This window comes from Myripristis murdjan, chromosome 4, assembly GCF_902150065.1.
Source record: "Myripristis murdjan chromosome 4, fMyrMur1.1, whole genome shotgun sequence".
In the NCBI taxonomy this organism is placed as follows: domain Eukaryota; kingdom Metazoa; phylum Chordata; class Actinopteri; order Holocentriformes; family Holocentridae; genus Myripristis; species Myripristis murdjan.
In genome coordinates this window covers 32,269,711-32,288,774 of record NC_043983.1, presented here as the reverse complement: position 1 = coordinate 32,288,774, position 19,064 = coordinate 32,269,711, and the positions used below count along the sequence as shown (strand labels likewise).

The window sequence follows — 19,064 nt, the reverse complement described above, 5'->3', positions numbered from 1 at the left end:
TAAAACTACCCTGACACTTTGTGGATGCCCAGTATAATTCTGATTTTTAGCGGTGAATTTTTCCAACACTAATGCAATCAGCGAAATGTTCCTGTTTACTGAGAGTCGCTGTAGCAGGGAGGTGAGAAACACAGGCTGACTTCAAAAAAGACCAAAAACTGGGACATGATGATGAGGGTTACAGTCTGCTAATGACCCTCCCCCCCCCGGCCCAGGTCTGAGGTCAGGATCCGGCCTTCTCAAAGATCTATGTGCTCAAATCCCTGAACACACGCTGTATGATATTTCATCCGCATGTGATGATGAGTGTGTTTCTCTAAACGCGAACGTCCGTGAACGCGTCGGACGTCGACACCGAGAGGATTCTCCTCGGCCAATAAGAGCTGCGTGCGGCGTGATGAGGACGCCGGCTCTTTGTCTTCACAGGGCTGTTTCTAAATGTTGTGTCAGCTTCATGCGTGTGTGTGTTTTATCTGACTCTCTTTCTTAGCTGCCGCCGTGACAAACCTCCTTCCTCCGCTCCCAGCCAATTAGCGGCTCAGCCTGCCAGCGCTACAAGCTACAGAGAGACACAGATTGCCCATGTTACCCTGAGGACACACACACACACACACACACACCAAAGAACAAAAGAAATCAACGGGTACAAGAGAGCAGAGAAAACGAGCGTCTTTTAGTAAACTAGTGAGAGGTGGGCGGCAGAGCGACCTTTCCAGAATAAAGACACAAACACAGAGACGTGGTACCTTCTTGGCTCCGGTCAGGGCAGCTTTTGTTAGTTTCCGGTAGCAGTATTTGGCGTAGCTGCTGATGGCCACTCCTGCAAAAACAAAGAAAGACATGCAGCGTTCAGATGAATCGTTACTTTGCCCTTTACCTCGTTACCAATTCATCTTTTTGCATACACTCTCTCTCGTTCCACACAAACGCCGCCCGTAAGCCCGAGCTGGGACCAGCTCACCCTTAATCCAATTCCATTTATTGTTATTTTCATATTACAATTTTATTATTATTATTATTATTTTAATTCAAACTGAAGACTGTGCTCATGAAAATGATGTCATCTCCATCCTGTTATAATACAAGACAGAACAAATGTACGATCTTTGGAAAAACAAACTGAAGCTCTGAACAATAGGAGCTGAAGGGCAAAAAAGGCGGGGATGGATGGATTTTATGTCCAATATTGATATACATTTTTGTAAAAAACTCTGATAGAAATACAGGTGCAAGACAGGTTCAGCTTATTAGGCCTGTCATAAGATTTTTTTTTTTAAAGCAAAAGGCCATTTTAGCTTTACTCTGTTGCTAATTTGACAGCTTTATTGAGTGAAACACTCACAGGGAAAAAGTTCACCCAAGTTTATCAAGCAGCCGAATATCATCAGTAACAAATAATACTGGACTGATACCAAAACCCCTAAAGTGACCTGTTTCTGTTACATCTTGTGAGTGTTTGGTTTCTCAGTTTGTGTCCAGTAGATGGTGGAGGCTGTGCAGCTTTGCATCAGCTGAAACAAAACCACCTCAGTGAACTAAATGCTGAACACTGAGAGGTTACAATTGTGCTACCAAGCAGGTTTTTGTTGCCACCGCTCCCGAGTGTCCTTCACACACACACACAGGAGCGCTGTGAGGAAGCTAGCTCCTCTCCCGGCTGCTGTAACTACAGTTTGATTTCAAACCAAAAAGCCAGAGACTGAGCCTGCGCGTGATCAATAACCGCTGACAAACAGATTCAGACCAGGATCAAGAAGAGGAGATGAAAGTGTGTGTGGTGAAGTGAGGCGGTGCCGGGGGAAAGTGAGACTTGTGATCAGCTTTTAAACATACATGACAGAGAAACACACACAGATCCCTTTAAACCGAACAGACATTATTAGTTAGTTCATTATCTGCCACTGTTTGCGGTCGGTAAAAACTGCAGGACAACAACGTTCGCTCGGTTTTTACCTGCCAAACTTCACCTGCCTGTGAACTCTGGGTTTTGTTACGGACTCTAACTTCCCGATCTTTCCGCATTCTCACCAAAAAAAGGAAACTACAAAAAGGTACAAAAAGGCTGAACAACTGAACATGTGAAAACTTCCAGGTCACTGCTTTTAGCGGTGTGATATTCCCACAGCACCTGAATGCAACAGTGGAAGAAACGCTTGCAGCCATGTTGTGTGGTGATGAATACCAATGAAGAACACACACACAGACACACACACACACAGAGAAACTTTTTTTTTTGTCATGAGATCAATTTCTTACTTGACTGACTGTGATTTTTGATAATCAGATTTATGCATGCATGGAAGCCCATAATTCAATACACATAATTAAGTTTATGTTGGAAGACAAACATGAAGGGGTTATTTTGCAGCTGTGGGCTTTGACAGCGTGATGCAACATGGAGGACTCAAGCTTTCTGACAATGAAAATACATCTAGTCACATCCTGTCAGGTTGAGCAGCTTATGTCATAAATCTCAAATATTAAATGGTTCCCCTTTTAGTTTACTCACAAACCATCCCTGCTTTCAAAGGTGAGCAGCTCAGCGTGTGGGGAAAAAACATGGAAGATTTATGATTCATTTATGATTTATTTCTGATGCATTCTGCGCCAGGATCAATTGACTTCCCCAGCAAAGCCTATGAGCAGAAAAAAACGAAAGAGAATGATATTGTGCAGCAGGACATTAACCCTGCATTTCCACCTGAGCAGGAGCTCTAATGAGAGAGGGTGTCATTGAGCCTGATCACCTGTAGGGGGAAGCAAAGCACCAGTGAGGCTCTCAGTAAGCCTGGGATTTTGAGAGAGAGGAAGAAGGTGAGAACTTTTAGATGTTTTGACAGGAGCTTTGGTTGCAGGCCGAGGCTCTGCGATGCTGGCTGCTGTTCTGCATCTCGCCCTCGTCAGCGCATCGCTTCACGCCGCTCTGATGATCCTGCATGCCATTTGGAGTTAATGCATCTTATTGATTTTCTGTTTTGGAATATAGTGGAAAAACGGCTCTGACAATATTTGTTTGGATTTTCGATGTGCAGCCGTTTCCCTGACTCAGACGTCAGCTCTGAGCAGCGTCCTGCTGTCTGTCACATTTACACTAAAAAAGGCAGAGCTGTTGACTTGTTTACATCGGCTGAGCTCGATCCCGGCCAGCAGGAGTACGAATGAGCCGCTACTCAACGCGGCGAGTACATAAATATTTTTCCACCAAAATCAGAGGAGATTTCGTGTTTATCTGTTCGCTCATTTCCTTGGTGTAGTTTTTTACCACGGAGGTCAACAAGGACGCAGAATAAAAAACAGTCTGCCTTTTCCTTCTCACATCACAAGTCCATATGACACGATTCATCAACATCCAGAAAAATAGGAATAACAGTTAGACTGATGTGTTTTTGAGGGATGATGATTCGAATATTTTTGGATCAAAGTTGCTAATTAGTAGGGATGTGACGATATATCAGAATTTAATATATCACAATACAAAATGTGACCATGTGCATCATGACATTTTGCTGTAGTAAAAACAAATGAACCGGCTCGCCCGTCACAGATCCACGAGCTCTCCACTGAAACAGAATTCTGCACAGATTGAACTTTAGTGTTTATTTCATATCATTAAGTCCATGTCACATATCAAATCCTGCTGTGATGTCCCCATACTGACCCATCCCTATAAAATATATTTTTTGCTGATAATCAATATCTTTAAGGGTGCGTTCAGACCTGTGGCCCATTTGCTTTGTTCCGATTCAGGGGCTAAATCGATACGGTTGTTTCATTTTTTTATTTGGGGCGTTTGTGTTCACAGGGCAACCGTCTGTAGCGGGTCAAAGCTGTAAACAAATGCCATGCGCGAACCAGCTGTTCTCTCATTGGTCAGAAATTACCCCGAAAGAAGAAGTTTCCTCTTCCGTTCTTACCCCGGAAAAAACAAAAACCATGAAGCATCTTCAGTGTGTGGCTAGTTTGTTGCTGTGGTTATTGTACCGGTGTTCTGTAACCGAGGAAAACATCCAGTTCTACCGGGAATCAAGACTGCGCAGGAAAAATAATATCATACTGCATCTACTGAGAAGAAGACGTGCCGCGACAAGGAATCGCCGACGAAGATGGGCTCTGACGCTGGCTGAACCACAGTTATGAATGAGTTGTGTCGGTTGCTGTGTCGATTATGTTCTCACTGCAAACGAAGCGCTCCAGGGCTCGAATGGAATCGAGCCGAGACCACCTCTTCTAGGCGATCTCAGCCCGCTTGTTTTGTCCCGCACCCGAGCGCGATTGCTGTGTTCACATATGTCCAAACGAACCGATCTTTAGGGGAAAACGCTCCCTGTTTCGGAGCAACTGCTCCAAACGGGACAGGTCTGAAAGCACCCTAAATTTTCCAAACAAAAACCACATAGTGACAGATATCAATCCAACTCTAATGATGATATCTCATGGTGGTGAACATGGTGTGTGTCGCGGCCCCTCACCCTTGGTGTCGTTGAGCGGGTCCATGTGCCGGTAGATGTAGCCCTCCAGGTAGGAGTGGAAGCGGGGCGTCGGGGGGAAGAAGGCCAGGCAGATGGCCATCAGCTCCCAGCCTCGCTCCAGGCTGTCGTAGCGGAAGTTCTCCGTGGTCTGACGACACAGCTGGATGTAGAGCTCGTCACGCACGCCCTGGTTACTCCAGCCACGCACCACCACCTGACCAGAGAGAGAGAGCGAGAGAGAGAGAGAGAGAGAGAGAGAGAGGGGGGCACTCCATCAACTACAAGTAGGAACTCTTGTCCCCTTGAGTGACAGTGGCCTGTGATTGACAAAAATGACAAAGTCACATTTTCCTAAAGTACAAGCAGGAGGCAAAACTCTTCTGCAGCTTCTGACCCTCAAGATGCTAAAGCAGAATCCTGGCATTTTACCGCCCAGAGTCCTTATTTAGTGATTCTTCAGCCGTCATGACTAACTGTGGATTGTGTTATTTTGACTAACAGGCACAAACAGGCGACTGAGACCGTTCTTGAGTCAGCGACAGGCTCTGTCAGGACAGAGAGTATGGGACAGGCCTCACAGACATGTTGCACCAAGTCCTTATCAGACCAATTTCCATCCAATTACCTTTATCACTGACTATTAAAAATAAAGTGGGTGAATAAAGTGGGTCTTTATTCAGAATTAGTGGTAAAGGGACTCGGAACGAACTTTAAACATGTCTGTGAGGTTTGTCCCCGTCTCGAGAACGGTCCTGATCGTGAGTCACAGTAGCGTCTTTACTGTGAGTCACGATGGCAAGAACTGTTAAATAGCCTGACGCATCACAGCTGTTTCGACGTGATTGACTCAACTTTTACGGTATTTAGTGGTTGTTGTTATAAATGAAAAAGTGTCCGAAAGTTTGAGAGAGCTGGGCGTCGACGACAAACATTAGGGGAAAAACAGAGGCTTAAGAGCTAAGATTTTTTTCTGGGCACTTCCTGATCTTCACGGTTGGTCTTTCATACAGTGGAAAAGAAAACAATTTCAGGCAAGTTCTGAAAAGTCCCAGCTTATGTTACGTTCTGGGTCATTACTGGTTGTCGTAAAGGGCCAAGAGTCTCATTCAGAAAGACCAAAACCTGCAGCTGGTTGAGATTTATGGGGACAATACTGGCCTTGTATTAAAAAGAAAAAAACAAACTTAAAAACAGTGTGGTCCACCTTTAATATGATGGAGCTTCCTCGTTGACCACAGCTGGCAAATATGTTTTTATTAATCTCGTTTCTCTGGTTTTCAGTGGTGAGTTGTAATGTCCCATGATGCTCTAAATGCTGTTTCAGAGGCTTTTCCCCCCTGAAAACTACATGATTCTGGGAGCAACAGTGATTAGTTTTTGGCATGCAAACGGTCATTACAGTCAAAGATATTGAACTTCTTCGGACTACGGACCTCCAGAGCCACATGGAGGGGGTCGACCTTGGAGCGACGGTCTCCCATGTAGGTCTGGATGAGCTTGAAGATGTCCACCGCCTCCCTCTTCACGTTGCGGTCCGAGGTGACGATCATGGGCTTCTTGATGGGCTCGCTGCTCCAGGCGAGCATGTTGGCGATGGACACCTTCCTCCGAAACAGACCCTGCGAGAGCGAGGAGGACGAGAGACAGAGAGAGTCAGAAGGAAGAAGAGAGGAAGTTACCGGGAAGGAAGAAACCTGAGAAACTGGGTAGACCCGGTGTGGGCTTCTGTGGGCCTTCAGTTCAGAGTATTTCCAGGTGGTTCCTGGTTCCATGGCAACAGCTGTAAACACTGATGTCACCACATGGGCAGAAGAGTTTGTTTGAATAACTTAATTGAAACTTCCATCGTGACAAAGCAGGCACCTGTCTCTGTCACGGTGTGTGCATCCCACAGCAACAATGTAGGCAAAGTTAAAGTTAGTCCCTTAAAATTAATTAAATCATCTGCAAACTGATAAAGTTACTTAAAAATCATTCAAAGCGAATTCATAGTTAGATGGGAGCTAGGTTAATCCTAATCCTAATTTATAACTTCTACTTGACCTGAACTTAGTGTTCTGGCAAAGCTAAAATCAAGAACCACAAGCTTATTTTCACAATTCTTTTTTCATTGTCTTGTGAAAACAGAACATGTTCCCGTTAGCTGTGCATCAGTTCTCCCAACATGAAAAAAAAAAAAAAAAAACTCCTCTGTGACGCCGCAACATCAATTTGAAGACTTCAACCTTTGCCATGGCAAGGTGAACCACCTGGAAATATTGTGATAATTTAGCCATTCAGTTCCAGCCGCTCTGAGGACATTTGGCAGCAGCCATTTTACCTCCGCAGTAGATGAAAAAGGTGAATTTAGAAACTTGAAAGGGGCTCGCAGAAATGATTTCATCTTCCAGAGCTCAGATGCTTGACTGGCATCGACGTGAGCAACGTCAGCTGAAAGAACAGAGGAGAGGAACGCCGGAGTGTGAGGCGCTCAGGAGGGGGTGGCCGAGGTCAAATCCCCGGACTAGCCTGGAAAATCAGGGTTGGAGAAGTTAAGCGAGTGTACAGCTCTCCTTTCTCTGCTCCACTGGTGCTGATCGGTCGACCAAAGCAGAAACTTCTGTAATCTGAACGGTTGTCAATTTGAAGCTGGCAAAGTGTTGCAAAAAAAAACCCCAGCAAACTTAAAATTACAGATCAGTCAATCATGTTTTTGGGGCTGATTCTGATTAAAGATTTCTCACCCGTGTCATCAGCTAATCACCAATCTGATTACTGGGTAAAACGTTGCATTTCAGACAGACTTAACTAAATTAAGATTTCATTTTCAGTTATTCAGTTATTCCTGTGGCTGCCATGTGGGAATACATCAGGTTTCATCCAAACACACATATGAGCTTTCTTTCAGCCCAACACATTAAACTGTTTCTAAAGATCAAGGCTATGCAATTAGCAGCACAAGGTCAGATATTTACATATGTGAGCTGCGGTGTGTGTTACCAGAGGAAACTCATTGTGTGCATAAAGGAGTGAACGACATTAAACGACCGAGTTTCTCGCTGAAAGCCAAAACAGCAAGGCCATTTAAAGAACGGATGGGTCTGAACGGTTTATGTGTGTAATGCGATCGGGCTGTTACAACGGTGATTGGCTGATAAAGATTGATCGCTGCATCTTACATTTAAACGTGCAATGTGTCGACACAGTTTGAGCCACTGGGACGTTTAAACAGCGCAAGAGAAAGAGACGAACTGAGCTGAGTTTACGAGACGATGTCAAGGACGGGAGCACTTCCAGGCCTCAGGAATCGCCAGGTAATTCAAAAAACGTGGGGGTTTCGACGGATGAGGGCTGGATCCAGGCTGGCTTTGTTGTGGATTATCCTGTACTCGGAAAGACAATGTCATTTCTAGAAATATTAGTGGCTCAGAAAAAAAACTGCGGTCACAATCTGTGGGGAATTAACGTTGAATTTACTAAGGCAGCAGGTAATTACACCGTCAGCACCTGGACCACCTCCCCCTCCCGGTTCTGAGCATGGAGCAGAGATTAAATGGTAGAGCAGTGGAGTTTGCGCTACATGAAGGTGATTGACTGGTTAATGAGGTGCACACTGTTAATTTGGAGAGATGCTTGTAGTCAAAATTAGAACTTGGGGATGTATTTCACGAGAAATAAACACCTGAATGAGTAAACAAAAATAAAACAGAGAGAGAGAGAGAGAGAGAGAGAGAGAGAGAGAAGAGGAAAAGAAAAGGACGCATCAGAGCAGGTGGAGGGAGGTGATGGCAGCAACACAGCTGATGTCTCCCAGGAACAACAAGTTCACTGAAGCCTGATGAATATTTTTAATATCTCTTGTTTGTTTGGTGTTCGCCCAAAAATGTAAGTTCCACCACGATACAACATTACATTGATTCTTTGGAAAATGATGCGATATTTGCCGATATCACAAAGTCAGCCATTATACGATTTAGATTTGATTGAGTTCAGGGGTCGACGATCGATATGAGACAATGTCGTTATGTCCATTTAACACAATCTGTTATATCACAACACCATGTTTCTCTTGTAGGGACTTGGCCAGGTTCGTCATGTTTTTTTTATCTTGTGTTGGCATTGTTAGCATGTAGAATGTGATTGGTCAGTTGATCCGTCTGTTCTCTGAAATCCAAAATATTTCTGCACTGCTGGTTTATTCCTGAGAGACATCCTTGTTGTCTTTTTCTGAAGTTGCCTTTATCTGCCGTTAAATCAATATATCGATTCAGATAGATGGATCCTTACAACCCTACAAAACTGTGTTCCAATTCACTGACGCACCTTTAAAAATTCAAAGAGGCTATTTACCCTAAAGCCCCCCTGCACACTTTTAGTGGTGAACCCAAGCTTTTAGTCTGCTGCTGTCACTGAGATTTCTGTGGAGCTCAGGTTAATATACATTACCTGCACAAATTCTATACCTGCTGTTTGGAGGCAGACACATTTCCATGCAAAACCGGCCGTCACTAATTATGTGTCATTTAGTAAATCCAGCAGGATGTCTAATCAACCACGTTTACCGTATCCCTTCCTGTTATTTGCACGATCCTTCCTTGAATGCACTTGCATACAAGGGAGAACACACACTGCGGTGCCACGGCAAACTGTGCTGCACCTGTTTGATAAACAGCACGCATGATGCAAAGCGAAGAATGGATCTGAAAATATGTGCAAAAGGCTTGGTAAATCTGGCCCGTAGAGATGCGTATGATGGAAATGTGTATGCAAATGCCCCCAAAGCTACGGACGTGTTCAAATACACACATACAGTACTTGTGTGTGTGTGTGTGTGTGAGTGTGTGTGTGCCCTTTTAAGTACCTGTGTGTGTTTGTTGAAGTGCTTGGACGCCCAGTTCTCGATGTCGGTCTCCGAGGACGGTTTCCTCAGGGTGAATTCTGGGAAGACCCCGCAGCTGGCGCTCGGCATCATGTTCCTGGCATTTCGACTGGCCTCGAACTGGGCGCAGGCTCCCAGGTCCTCCGACTGACAGGTGAGGACAGAGAGAGGGAGAGGAAGAAAGACAGATTGAGAGATGAGATGGACACTCGTGAGTTTCTCTGGAGCTGCTGTGGAACCCGAGGAAACCAAACATCATTCAAAGAAGAGAGTGTAGAGAGAGAGAGCATGAAAATAGTGGTTTAAAGACCCCCTGCCTTTTCCAGTGTCCTCCTGTCTGCAGCAACACAACTGAGATTAGTCCACACACACTAAGGTATAATTTGTCTGCAGCACCTCTGTCCTGTGGACTCAAACCGGAGCTTTCTGGCACTTGATGTCGTTATTTTCTCCTGAATAGATCTTTCCTTGTCGGTGTATAAAAATCTCATACATATGTCACTTATAAAAGATAAAAGCGCCTGTCAAATGTGAATTGTAATTGTAATTTAATCTCTGAAAACAGATTCGAGGCTGGAACGCTGCTTAGCCTCTGAGGTTAAAGACGTTAAAGCAATTTGGTGCTTAAAAGAAAAGTCTGCTCTTCTAGTCATGCAGAGAAGGTGACACCAAAAATCCGTTAAACACTTTCTTTTCGTTGTTAATTTTATTACAAAGATTATGTCCTCTGTTCTGTTTAGCTAGTCATTCAAGTTCATCTGACTGGCCAAATACAATAAAGGCTTTTTAATAGACTTTGGGAGATCCTCACTTGTTTCTTTTTCCTTGTAATTTACTCTTTTGGCTGATACAAACCTAATTAAAGACAGAGAGAGAAGAGACAAACTCTTTTTTAAGTGAAAATAAAATGCTGGGGAACAGAGAAAGACCACCTGCTCATTGGAGGACACATATCTGTACTATAATTAACAGCTAAAAGATGATGATGTGTGTGTTTATGTGTTTGTCAGTCAGTCAATTGACCTGATCAGGTGAACGCTGCTCTCCCACTATCTAGTAGTGAGGATGATGAATGAATTCAGGATTTAGAGAAAGAAAATAAAGGGGCATTTCGTAATGTCTTCCTGGCCTGTATCTGTGACTGAGGCGTTGCAATGAGCCGCGCGAACCAGAAACATCGAGACAGAAACTCAGACATCAAACGATAAATCTGATGTGATGCTTATCTGCCGGTTATTAACTGACCTAGACGAAGCGTGACTACGTTTTGTTTTATTTTATTACTTCAAAAAGTGAAACGTGTAGCATTTTAAGATCAATGATTTTTGACCACATTAAATTTCAAACATTTGTATGATTACCTTAAACAAATGAGACCACTGCTGAGAAGACCACCAGCCTCTAGAAAACTCTACATAGTTTTACTTTGTGTGCCACTGAGTCAGAGTCCGGCTGTGTCTCAAACATTTAAGATGCATTTCATGATTGAAGGTAGAATTTTTTTAGGCTGTAAGACTGTCTCTTTCAGGTAAGACACATAGAAGGCCACAAGGGAGGGGCCTTCTTTACTCACTTTGTCTTGGAACCTCCAGTACAACAGCTAATCCAATTTTAGATGTGGCCCTTTTTGAAGACTGTCATGATAAAAGTAGAGGGGCAATTACTTCAACCCTGGCATGGTTAGATTCAGAAGATCCTGAAAATTATATGTATGACATGTGTATTTGTTTAGAAGAGTGGGGATGAATACAGAAAATAAAAGTGTGGTGCAGCAAGATGCTGGTGTACTAGCGAAACCTGCCTTGAATGTCACGTTGACAACGTCTGAGGGTCGCATCAACAAAAGACGCCAGCTTGCTTCAACCCGGGCATCATTTGATTCAACATAAAACAGCGAACAACTTTGATATACGTACAACACGTCTGTGTGTAAAAATGTGCACAAACAGGAAAAAGAGCCATTTAGAGCAAGCTTCTGCTGGAAGAACATTAACAAAGCTTGTCAAGGGAAAAGCAGAGGTGCGACTGCTTCGATCCTGGCATCACTAGATCCAGCAGGAGACGCTGAAAAATAGATGGATACCATGTGAATATTTGTGGGAATGCACACAAACATAAAGTGCTGGTGGAACATGTTCCTGTGGGTAACAGCTGCTAGCCAAACCTGTGGATGTGGCATCGCCGGCCATTGTCCAAAGTAGGCATCCCCTTGTTTGACACTTGGTATGGTAAAATTCAGCAGAACACGCTCAACGGTTAGGTGCACTAAAGCCCAGCTTATACTTTGTCGTACGACGGATACGCAGCGCACGGCGAACATAGCTGATGAACTCACCGGGCGGCGGTGTGTCAGGAGATGGTGTGTCGGGAGGCGGCGTGTCGGGAGGCGGTGTGTCAGGAGACGGTGTGGCGGGAGGTGGCGTGTCGATCGGTGGGGTGTTGGGAGGCGGGAGGCGGTGTGTCACCGCTTCCCGACACACCGCCACTCGACACACCACTTCCCGACACACCGTCTCCTGACAGGCCGCTTCCCGACACACCGCCTCCCGCCTCCCGACACCCGCTTCTGGAAACACCGCCTCCCGACACCCCGCTTCTCGCCTCCCGAAACACCGCCTCTCGCCTCCCAAAACACCGCCTCCCGACACCCGACACACCGCTTCTGGACACACCGCCTCCCGACACCCCACTTCTCGCCACCCGAAACACCGCCTCCCGACACACTGCTTCCCGACACACCGCCTCCCGACACCCGCTTCCGGACACACCGCCTCCCGACACCCCGCTTCTCGCCTCCCGACACACCGCCTCTCGCCACCTGACACCCCGCTTCTCGCCTCCCGAAACACCGCCTCCCAACACACCGCTTCCCGACACACCGCCTCCCGCCTCCCGACACCCGCTTCCGGACACACCACCTCCCGACACCCCGCTTCTCGCCTCCCGAAACACCGCCTCCCGACACCCGACACCCCACTTCTCGCCTCCCAACACACCGCCTCTCGCCACCTGACACCCCGCTTCTCGCCCCCCGACACCCCGCTTCTCGCTTCCCAAAACACCGCCTCCCGACACCCGACACACCGCTTCCCGACACACCGCCTCCCGACACCCCGCTTCTCGCCACCTGAAACACCGCCTCCCGACACACCGCTTCCGGACACACCACCTCCCGACACACCGCTTCCGGACACACCACCTCCCGACACACCGCTTCTGGACACACCGACACCCTGCTTCTCGCCACCCGAAACACCGCCTCCCAACACCCGACACACCGCCTGCCGACACCCGACACACCGCCTGCCGACACCCGACACGCCGCTTCCCGAAACAGAAATGAATTGTCCACAGACTGAAAGTCAATAATTAGATAGCATAATAATATTTTTTGTGTGACAGTGGCGGGCCGCATAAAAATGGCGCCGCGAGTCGGATCTTCTTTTACATTTGGGTGACCTGTTCGTTCGAATAGGAAATCCCACGATCTCTGGCAACATCAACTAATGAGGGGAAGAAGAACGACCATCCATTTAAATCACTGTAATCCAGACAGCTGCATCTAGTACACTGTTGAACTTATTTTTCCTCGGGTAGCCATGTTGGCTCTGCTTACAGTTAGCTCACTGGAAAGTAGATATTAGGTTTCGTTAGGTGAGGCTTGATCACCATGGAAACTGGTGACACTGCACTAGGTGGGACTCTATGTCTTAGTCATGTGACATTTCCTTGTTATATCGTCTAAATTTATGTACCGTTCAGATAAATAGGAACGTTTCTAACCAGGCACGATGACAGGAAGCTTCCTTGATTAGGCCCAGAGGAGGAGGGACAGGTGATGAAAGCTGATGAAATTAGCTCTTAATTTTGGGAAACACAAAATTCACGTAGCACATTTTATACTTGTCAGTATTACGTTTCTTTTTTAAACTCTATTCAGGCTGCTTGCTATTCAACCCGTCTGCCCTGACAACTCCTCTCCCCTCCTCTTCCTCTCTCACTCTAAATTTCTTTCCTTCTATTTTTCTCCATTTTCTCTCCCCCTCGCTTCATCCATTTCATCCTGTTTTTCTCATCTCCTTCTAAAGGCAGATTCTCCACAGCAGGTTCCTCCCTTCACCCTCTCTCTCTTTCTCTCTCTCTGCTTTGTATTAGAGTGCTGCAGCTCTGTGTTTGGACAGAGAGAGAAAGAGAGGGAGAGAAAGAGGAGCCTATTTTCCTCCTGGCTAAGCACTTTTCCAGGCTTCTCATCTCTTCTTTGCCTCCGAGGTTTCAGATGGAGGCAGATGTCACACCAGTCACTGTCTGTGTGTTCGGTTCACGTCTGCTTCTTTAAATCGCTCCCATGTTCCTGGGTGTGGGTCCATGTGTGCAGACCTGGGTGGGTGTGTATCCACCAGGGTTCGATCGAAATGGGCGTGTCAAGGCTGATACTCATATTGATGTACAGATGTGTGTCCAATCAAAGGATAAAACCAACATCGAGAGTGTGTGTTCGTTATGCAGAGATTCTCCAAGTCCCAAGCTCCTGCACACACCGAGGGGTATTATAGCAGGACTGCAGGGCATAAAGCCTCATTAACAAGACAAATGCATATCTGAGAGTTGAGTGGCACTGGACTGCAGAGATGTGGAAAAACATGATGAGTCATCCTTCACCATCTTCTGGACAAGTGGGCGAGTCCAGCAGGAGAGCGCTACAGGCCTGAGCGCCGGACCCTGACACTGCGGGGGGTCTGCCGGCTCTGTAATGCTGCCAGGGGCATTAGAGCAGGGGTGTCAAACTCAATCACTAAAGGGCCCGAATTTAAAAAAAATCACAACCAATTTGAGGGCCAAACAGGGCTTATATTAAGCTACATTATGCTTTTGACCCAAAGCATTCTTTTGATGTCCTGTGCAATAATAATAATAATAATGATTCATACACAAATGTGAACTTTAAATGAACCATTCCTCCCCAAACATCTTTCTATAAAACAAGGGAATCTAAAAGCGCATGTTGGGGTGTGTGGTTGCAACATGGATCCAGGCCAGTATTACAAGAAAATCAAAGTCATCTCATGGTCCAGATATAATTATAGCACAGGCCTGATACGGTCCACGGGCCTTGAGTTTGACACATGTGCCTTACAGGGAAGGCTCACTGCTAATCAATACAAACTTATTCTGAGTGATCTTTATCCTGTGATGAGACCTTAGTATCCTGATGGGGGTGTGGCCTCTTCCAGGATGGCCACGCCCCCCGTCCACAGCATGCCACGGCTCACTGAATGGTTTGATGAGGATGATGATGATGATGATGTTGTAAATCTTGATGCTGTGGCCTTCACACTCACCATGCCTTAACCCAGCTGAACACCAACATCACCACCATCATCAAAACACCAAATGAGGGAAAATATTTTGGAAGAACGGAGCTCCGTCCCTCCAGGAGACTTTCAGGGACTTCAACACCTGACTAACACACACTTTATGTTAGGGCTGGGACGATACGCTTTTCTCCTGATTCGATATTATCATGATACTTGTGTGCTGATTTGATATGTATTGCAATTCTTAAGTATTGCAAATATTAAGTATTGTGATGGTATGGTCAAGTTTCAAAAAATGCTCTGCCTGCAGTGAAATGGCTGCTATGGGGGGCCAACATCATCACACAGGAATCAAATGTGGCTCATTGAATCCACAAGAGTCTCAGCTTTCCAGTCAAAGTCAACTGATGCAGCTCCAAGACTGTTTAGGCCCCAGTCTGCACACACACACCATTTTACAACAGGCCACAAGAACACATGTGGACTGCAGGCTTTGTGGCCCAGACTGCATGGGATTAGCAGAAGGTGGGCGTGTCTGCAAAGGGGAGAGCCGTGGCTGCCCAGAGAACCCATTTTCATTCACACCTCTGGAGGTCAGAGGTCAAGGGACCCTGCTGAAAATGATCATGTTAGTTTTTCCCTCGCCAAATATAGCCGAACCAATTCTTACATGAATCAATTTTTTCCCACCTTTAATTGATGTTGGTTTTTCCATTAATTTATTACCTGTGTGTATTTGCACTAAAACTGCTGATGGCTGATATTTTGTGCCGGTATTCACTGTCTTTAATTTTGACTGTTTTAAAGCCAAAAAAAACAAAGTCCAAGTATCGTACTTTCCCCCAGGGGTTTACTCTTGTCAGGTTGAGATTACGTAGACCACAGGAGACTAAAACGCATAGTGCTAATTCAGTAACATTTTCTACTACAGTCATCACTAATCACAAGGAAAGCAGATGTTTAACTGTATCCTAACAATTAATTTAGGTTAATAATACTTAACTTTATAATATTGAAATTAATTACATTAAAATTGAAATGCAGTTAAGATGGCTGCTGGGCTACTGGTAGCAAAAATGGACACTGTTGCTTATCTCTGGCTTTCAGAGAGATGAACGTTTAGATTTAGGTGAACAGGCTCAGGTTTCCGATACACAGCCCTTGTAGTATTGATCAGTTCCACTATAAACATGTAATCAATCAAACGGCATCATATCCATCATATCAGAGGAGGACGACACTGAGGGAACCAGATTGGAATTAAAATGACACGACAATATCAGGCCCATATATTAGTCTAACCCTGATATACAGTCATGTGCAACCTCCTGGTGTGTGTTATCCAAGGTGTGTGTGTGTGTGCGTGTGTGTGTGTGTGTGTGGGCGGAGCCTGTCTGGGTGCAGTGACGGTGTGTGTAGCTGGAAAAGGAGGCAGCAGTGTGTTGTTACATAAGCCAATCTGTGTCTGGCTTAGCAGCTTTCCATGAAACATTGATGGCGTTCAGCAGGGTGGGGCTGTAAGACAGGAGCACGCCAGACCTGACTGGACCACTCGCTGGTGTGTGTGTGTGTATGTGTGAGTGTGTGTGTGTGTGTGTGTGTGTGTGATACAGTGCCAGTATGAACAGTTCTGGGTATAATTTCAGCTCTCTGGCTGCCTGCATCTCAACCAGAGAAAACATTAAGCTTAGAAAACACTGCTGATAACATCACATACACACACACACACACACACACACACACACACACACACACACATACCTGAGTGAGATCATATCAACATCCTGATGTGAGATCAGATGACATCAGTCATTGTGTTTATTGTAATGTTGGGAAAAAACGTAAATATGCCCTTTTCCTGATCTTAAAGGCAGTAAAATAGTAAAATCGTCTGAATTTACAAGCCTGCTCTGGTGGATTAATGATCATTACTTTTCAATATTCTAAAAAAAAAAAAAAAAAAAAAATCTTTTGAATGTTAATATCTTATAAATGAATAGTAAGCCTAAAATATTGCTACATTATTGATATTGAGTTATAACAGTATAAAATATTGTGGTATTTGATTGTGTCAATATCACCCAGCCCTCACAAACATACACAAAAAACTGCTGATGATACAGTGTGACTTGGTGTATTTTTTGACAAAATGTCCATCACTAAATAGTTTAGCTGTATAACAACTGTATGTTCTCTATAGAGCCTCTTCTGCTTGGAATAAGCTCCCAGTCAATACCAGGCAGACTGAGCAGATTTTACTTCAAAAACTTACTAAAACAAAAACTGATGAAGTTTTTAAAGATATTATTGTGGTTTAGATTGTTTTTACTGTTTGCTTTTTGTTGTTGCATATTTGACATATTTTTGTTTTCACTGTATGTTACTATTTTTGTTTTATATGTAGAGTTACTTTACTTATTTACTGATCTTTACATTTGGCTTGTTTTTGTCTTTTTGTGTTTCTGATATCATGTGATTTTAATCACTGTTTTTATTGTTTTGCTGATTTTGCAAAGAGCCCAGGAAGATTAGCGACCACTTTCTGGAAGCTCGTGGGGAGAAAAGTTGAGATTTGTAAAATAACGAGTGCTCAATAAAGAGCAGAGTTGCTGATGAGTACGAGATTAATTTTACCACATCATGGTGTTTGGCGAGCAGACACAGAGAAATGAAATGTTGCACTTCCTCTTGCCTTTGGGCGAAAAAAAATATTTTAAAAAATGTAAAACAATACACAAAACACCTGGGCAAGGACTCAAGAGCCGAGCCTGCATATTGCCTGGCAGAAAATAAACTGCATGAATGGAGCACAAAACAACAACAACAACAACACAGGAGCTTCTCTTGTGCTCCAAGGCCGACTCGCTGAAAACAATCAGGATAAAGCGAACCTTCCCAGAAACCATTTCCAGCAGCTCATTCACGGCCTGTCGGTGCCAGTTTTGACTGCAAAGCAAGCAGACGTCCAGATCCAGAAAACATCCCTCATCTCTCCTCAGCCGTCATCACAGTGATCCATTCTCACATTATCGTTATGCATGATCACCTGATGGCTCGGCGGTCACGCTCGGCACCCGGGCCTCCTCTCCGCTCAGCACGCCGGCTCCTGGACGCATCGCTCACCCGCTGGACACATCCTCCGCCCACCCACATCCATCACCAGAGAAAAACTACTCACCTTGGCCGTCCTCTCTGATACGGAGAAATCATTCGACTCCTTCACAGACTCAGACTCAAACCTCCACGTCCAAATCATCAGCTCCGGTGTCCTCTGTGAAACCGCCAACGACTAAATCAAACCCAACCGACGTCAAAAACAGAATCTACATACACCCGACAAAAACACAGTAACACCACAAACCACTTTCTGCTTAATCTCACCACAATTTGCCAAGTCTGACATCTAAACAATTTAACTCTTTGAAACCTGAAAATTAGCAAAAAAAAAAAAATGACTGACAACTAGAAACAAAATAGGGTGGAATAAACAAAACCAAGCTTATAATACAATTACCAGAAAATCATCCCACAAAATGAAAAATGAAAATTTGGAAAAAATATTTTAAAATACTTCTGTATCTGTAAGTACCAAAATGTCAGCTCAGTGACTGGTGCTGGATCGAGGTCAGAGGTCTTGTGTTTAAATGCTTGTGAGGCTGCGTTCAGACACCGTTCACATCAAAACGCCTTTCACGTGTGAAATATCGCTTGACCTCAAGTCAAGTCAAGTCACTTTTATTTTTATAGCACATTCAGAAACAACAGCAGTTAACCCAAGTGTGTCATAACTCTGGCAGAAGGATTTACAAAACAAATATACACGATTAGAAGAGTAATACATACAAGCTAAGACTAAGATGGAAAACAGATTAAAGGAAAAAAAGGTCAAATCAAAATCAAGTATTAAAATGAGAAAGGAAGAAATGAAGAGGCAATGAATAAAATCAGAAAAACTGAATAAAGCCATCAACCGATTACCACTCAGTGAGAAGATGTAAGTAATAAATTAAGAGTCTCTTGATTTGTGTGTAGTAACACAGGTTAACCTGCTTACATCACATCCGCTCCTGTCCAAACTTGGTATATGCGTAAAATTCAAAGCACGCTTTCCCTGAAACACACCGCAATGTAACACAGTGACGGATCAGGGGTGTCAGAGGCGTTCAGGAGGCAGAATTGTCGACTCTGACGCAGAAAAACTTGACTGCAGACAGATTGGTAAAGCAAAATGTCTGAATATGACCTTGCCAGACAAAAAACAAACAAGAAACTGATGATCGCGTCACACATTGGAGGCAGAGTGTATCTTCAGCTGTATGTGGTCACTCTTAGAGAACTTATTACCAACCGCTGTCTTATCATTTTAAAAAATTACAAATAATCCGAAATAAAGCCTCTAGGACTCTAGGCCTCCATCCCATC

At 44.6% G+C, this 19,064-nt stretch overlaps 1 protein-coding gene across 1 annotated transcript in view; it reads right to left on the bottom strand.

Moving 5' to 3' along the window:
* arhgap39 (Rho GTPase activating protein 39) overlaps nt 1-19,064 on the bottom strand; it is a 127,094-nt gene that overhangs the window by 6,899 nt on the left and 101,131 nt on the right. The window contains exons 4-7 of the mRNA XM_030049883.1: nt 9,310-9,474; nt 5,903-6,088; nt 4,470-4,683; nt 747-820 (exon numbers count right to left, since the gene is read on the bottom strand). Of these exons, the coding sequence (XP_029905743.1) occupies nt 747-820; nt 4,470-4,683; nt 5,903-6,088; nt 9,310-9,474 (639 nt within the window). The remainder of the gene's footprint in view (nt 1-746; nt 821-4,469; nt 4,684-5,902; nt 6,089-9,309; nt 9,475-19,064) is intronic.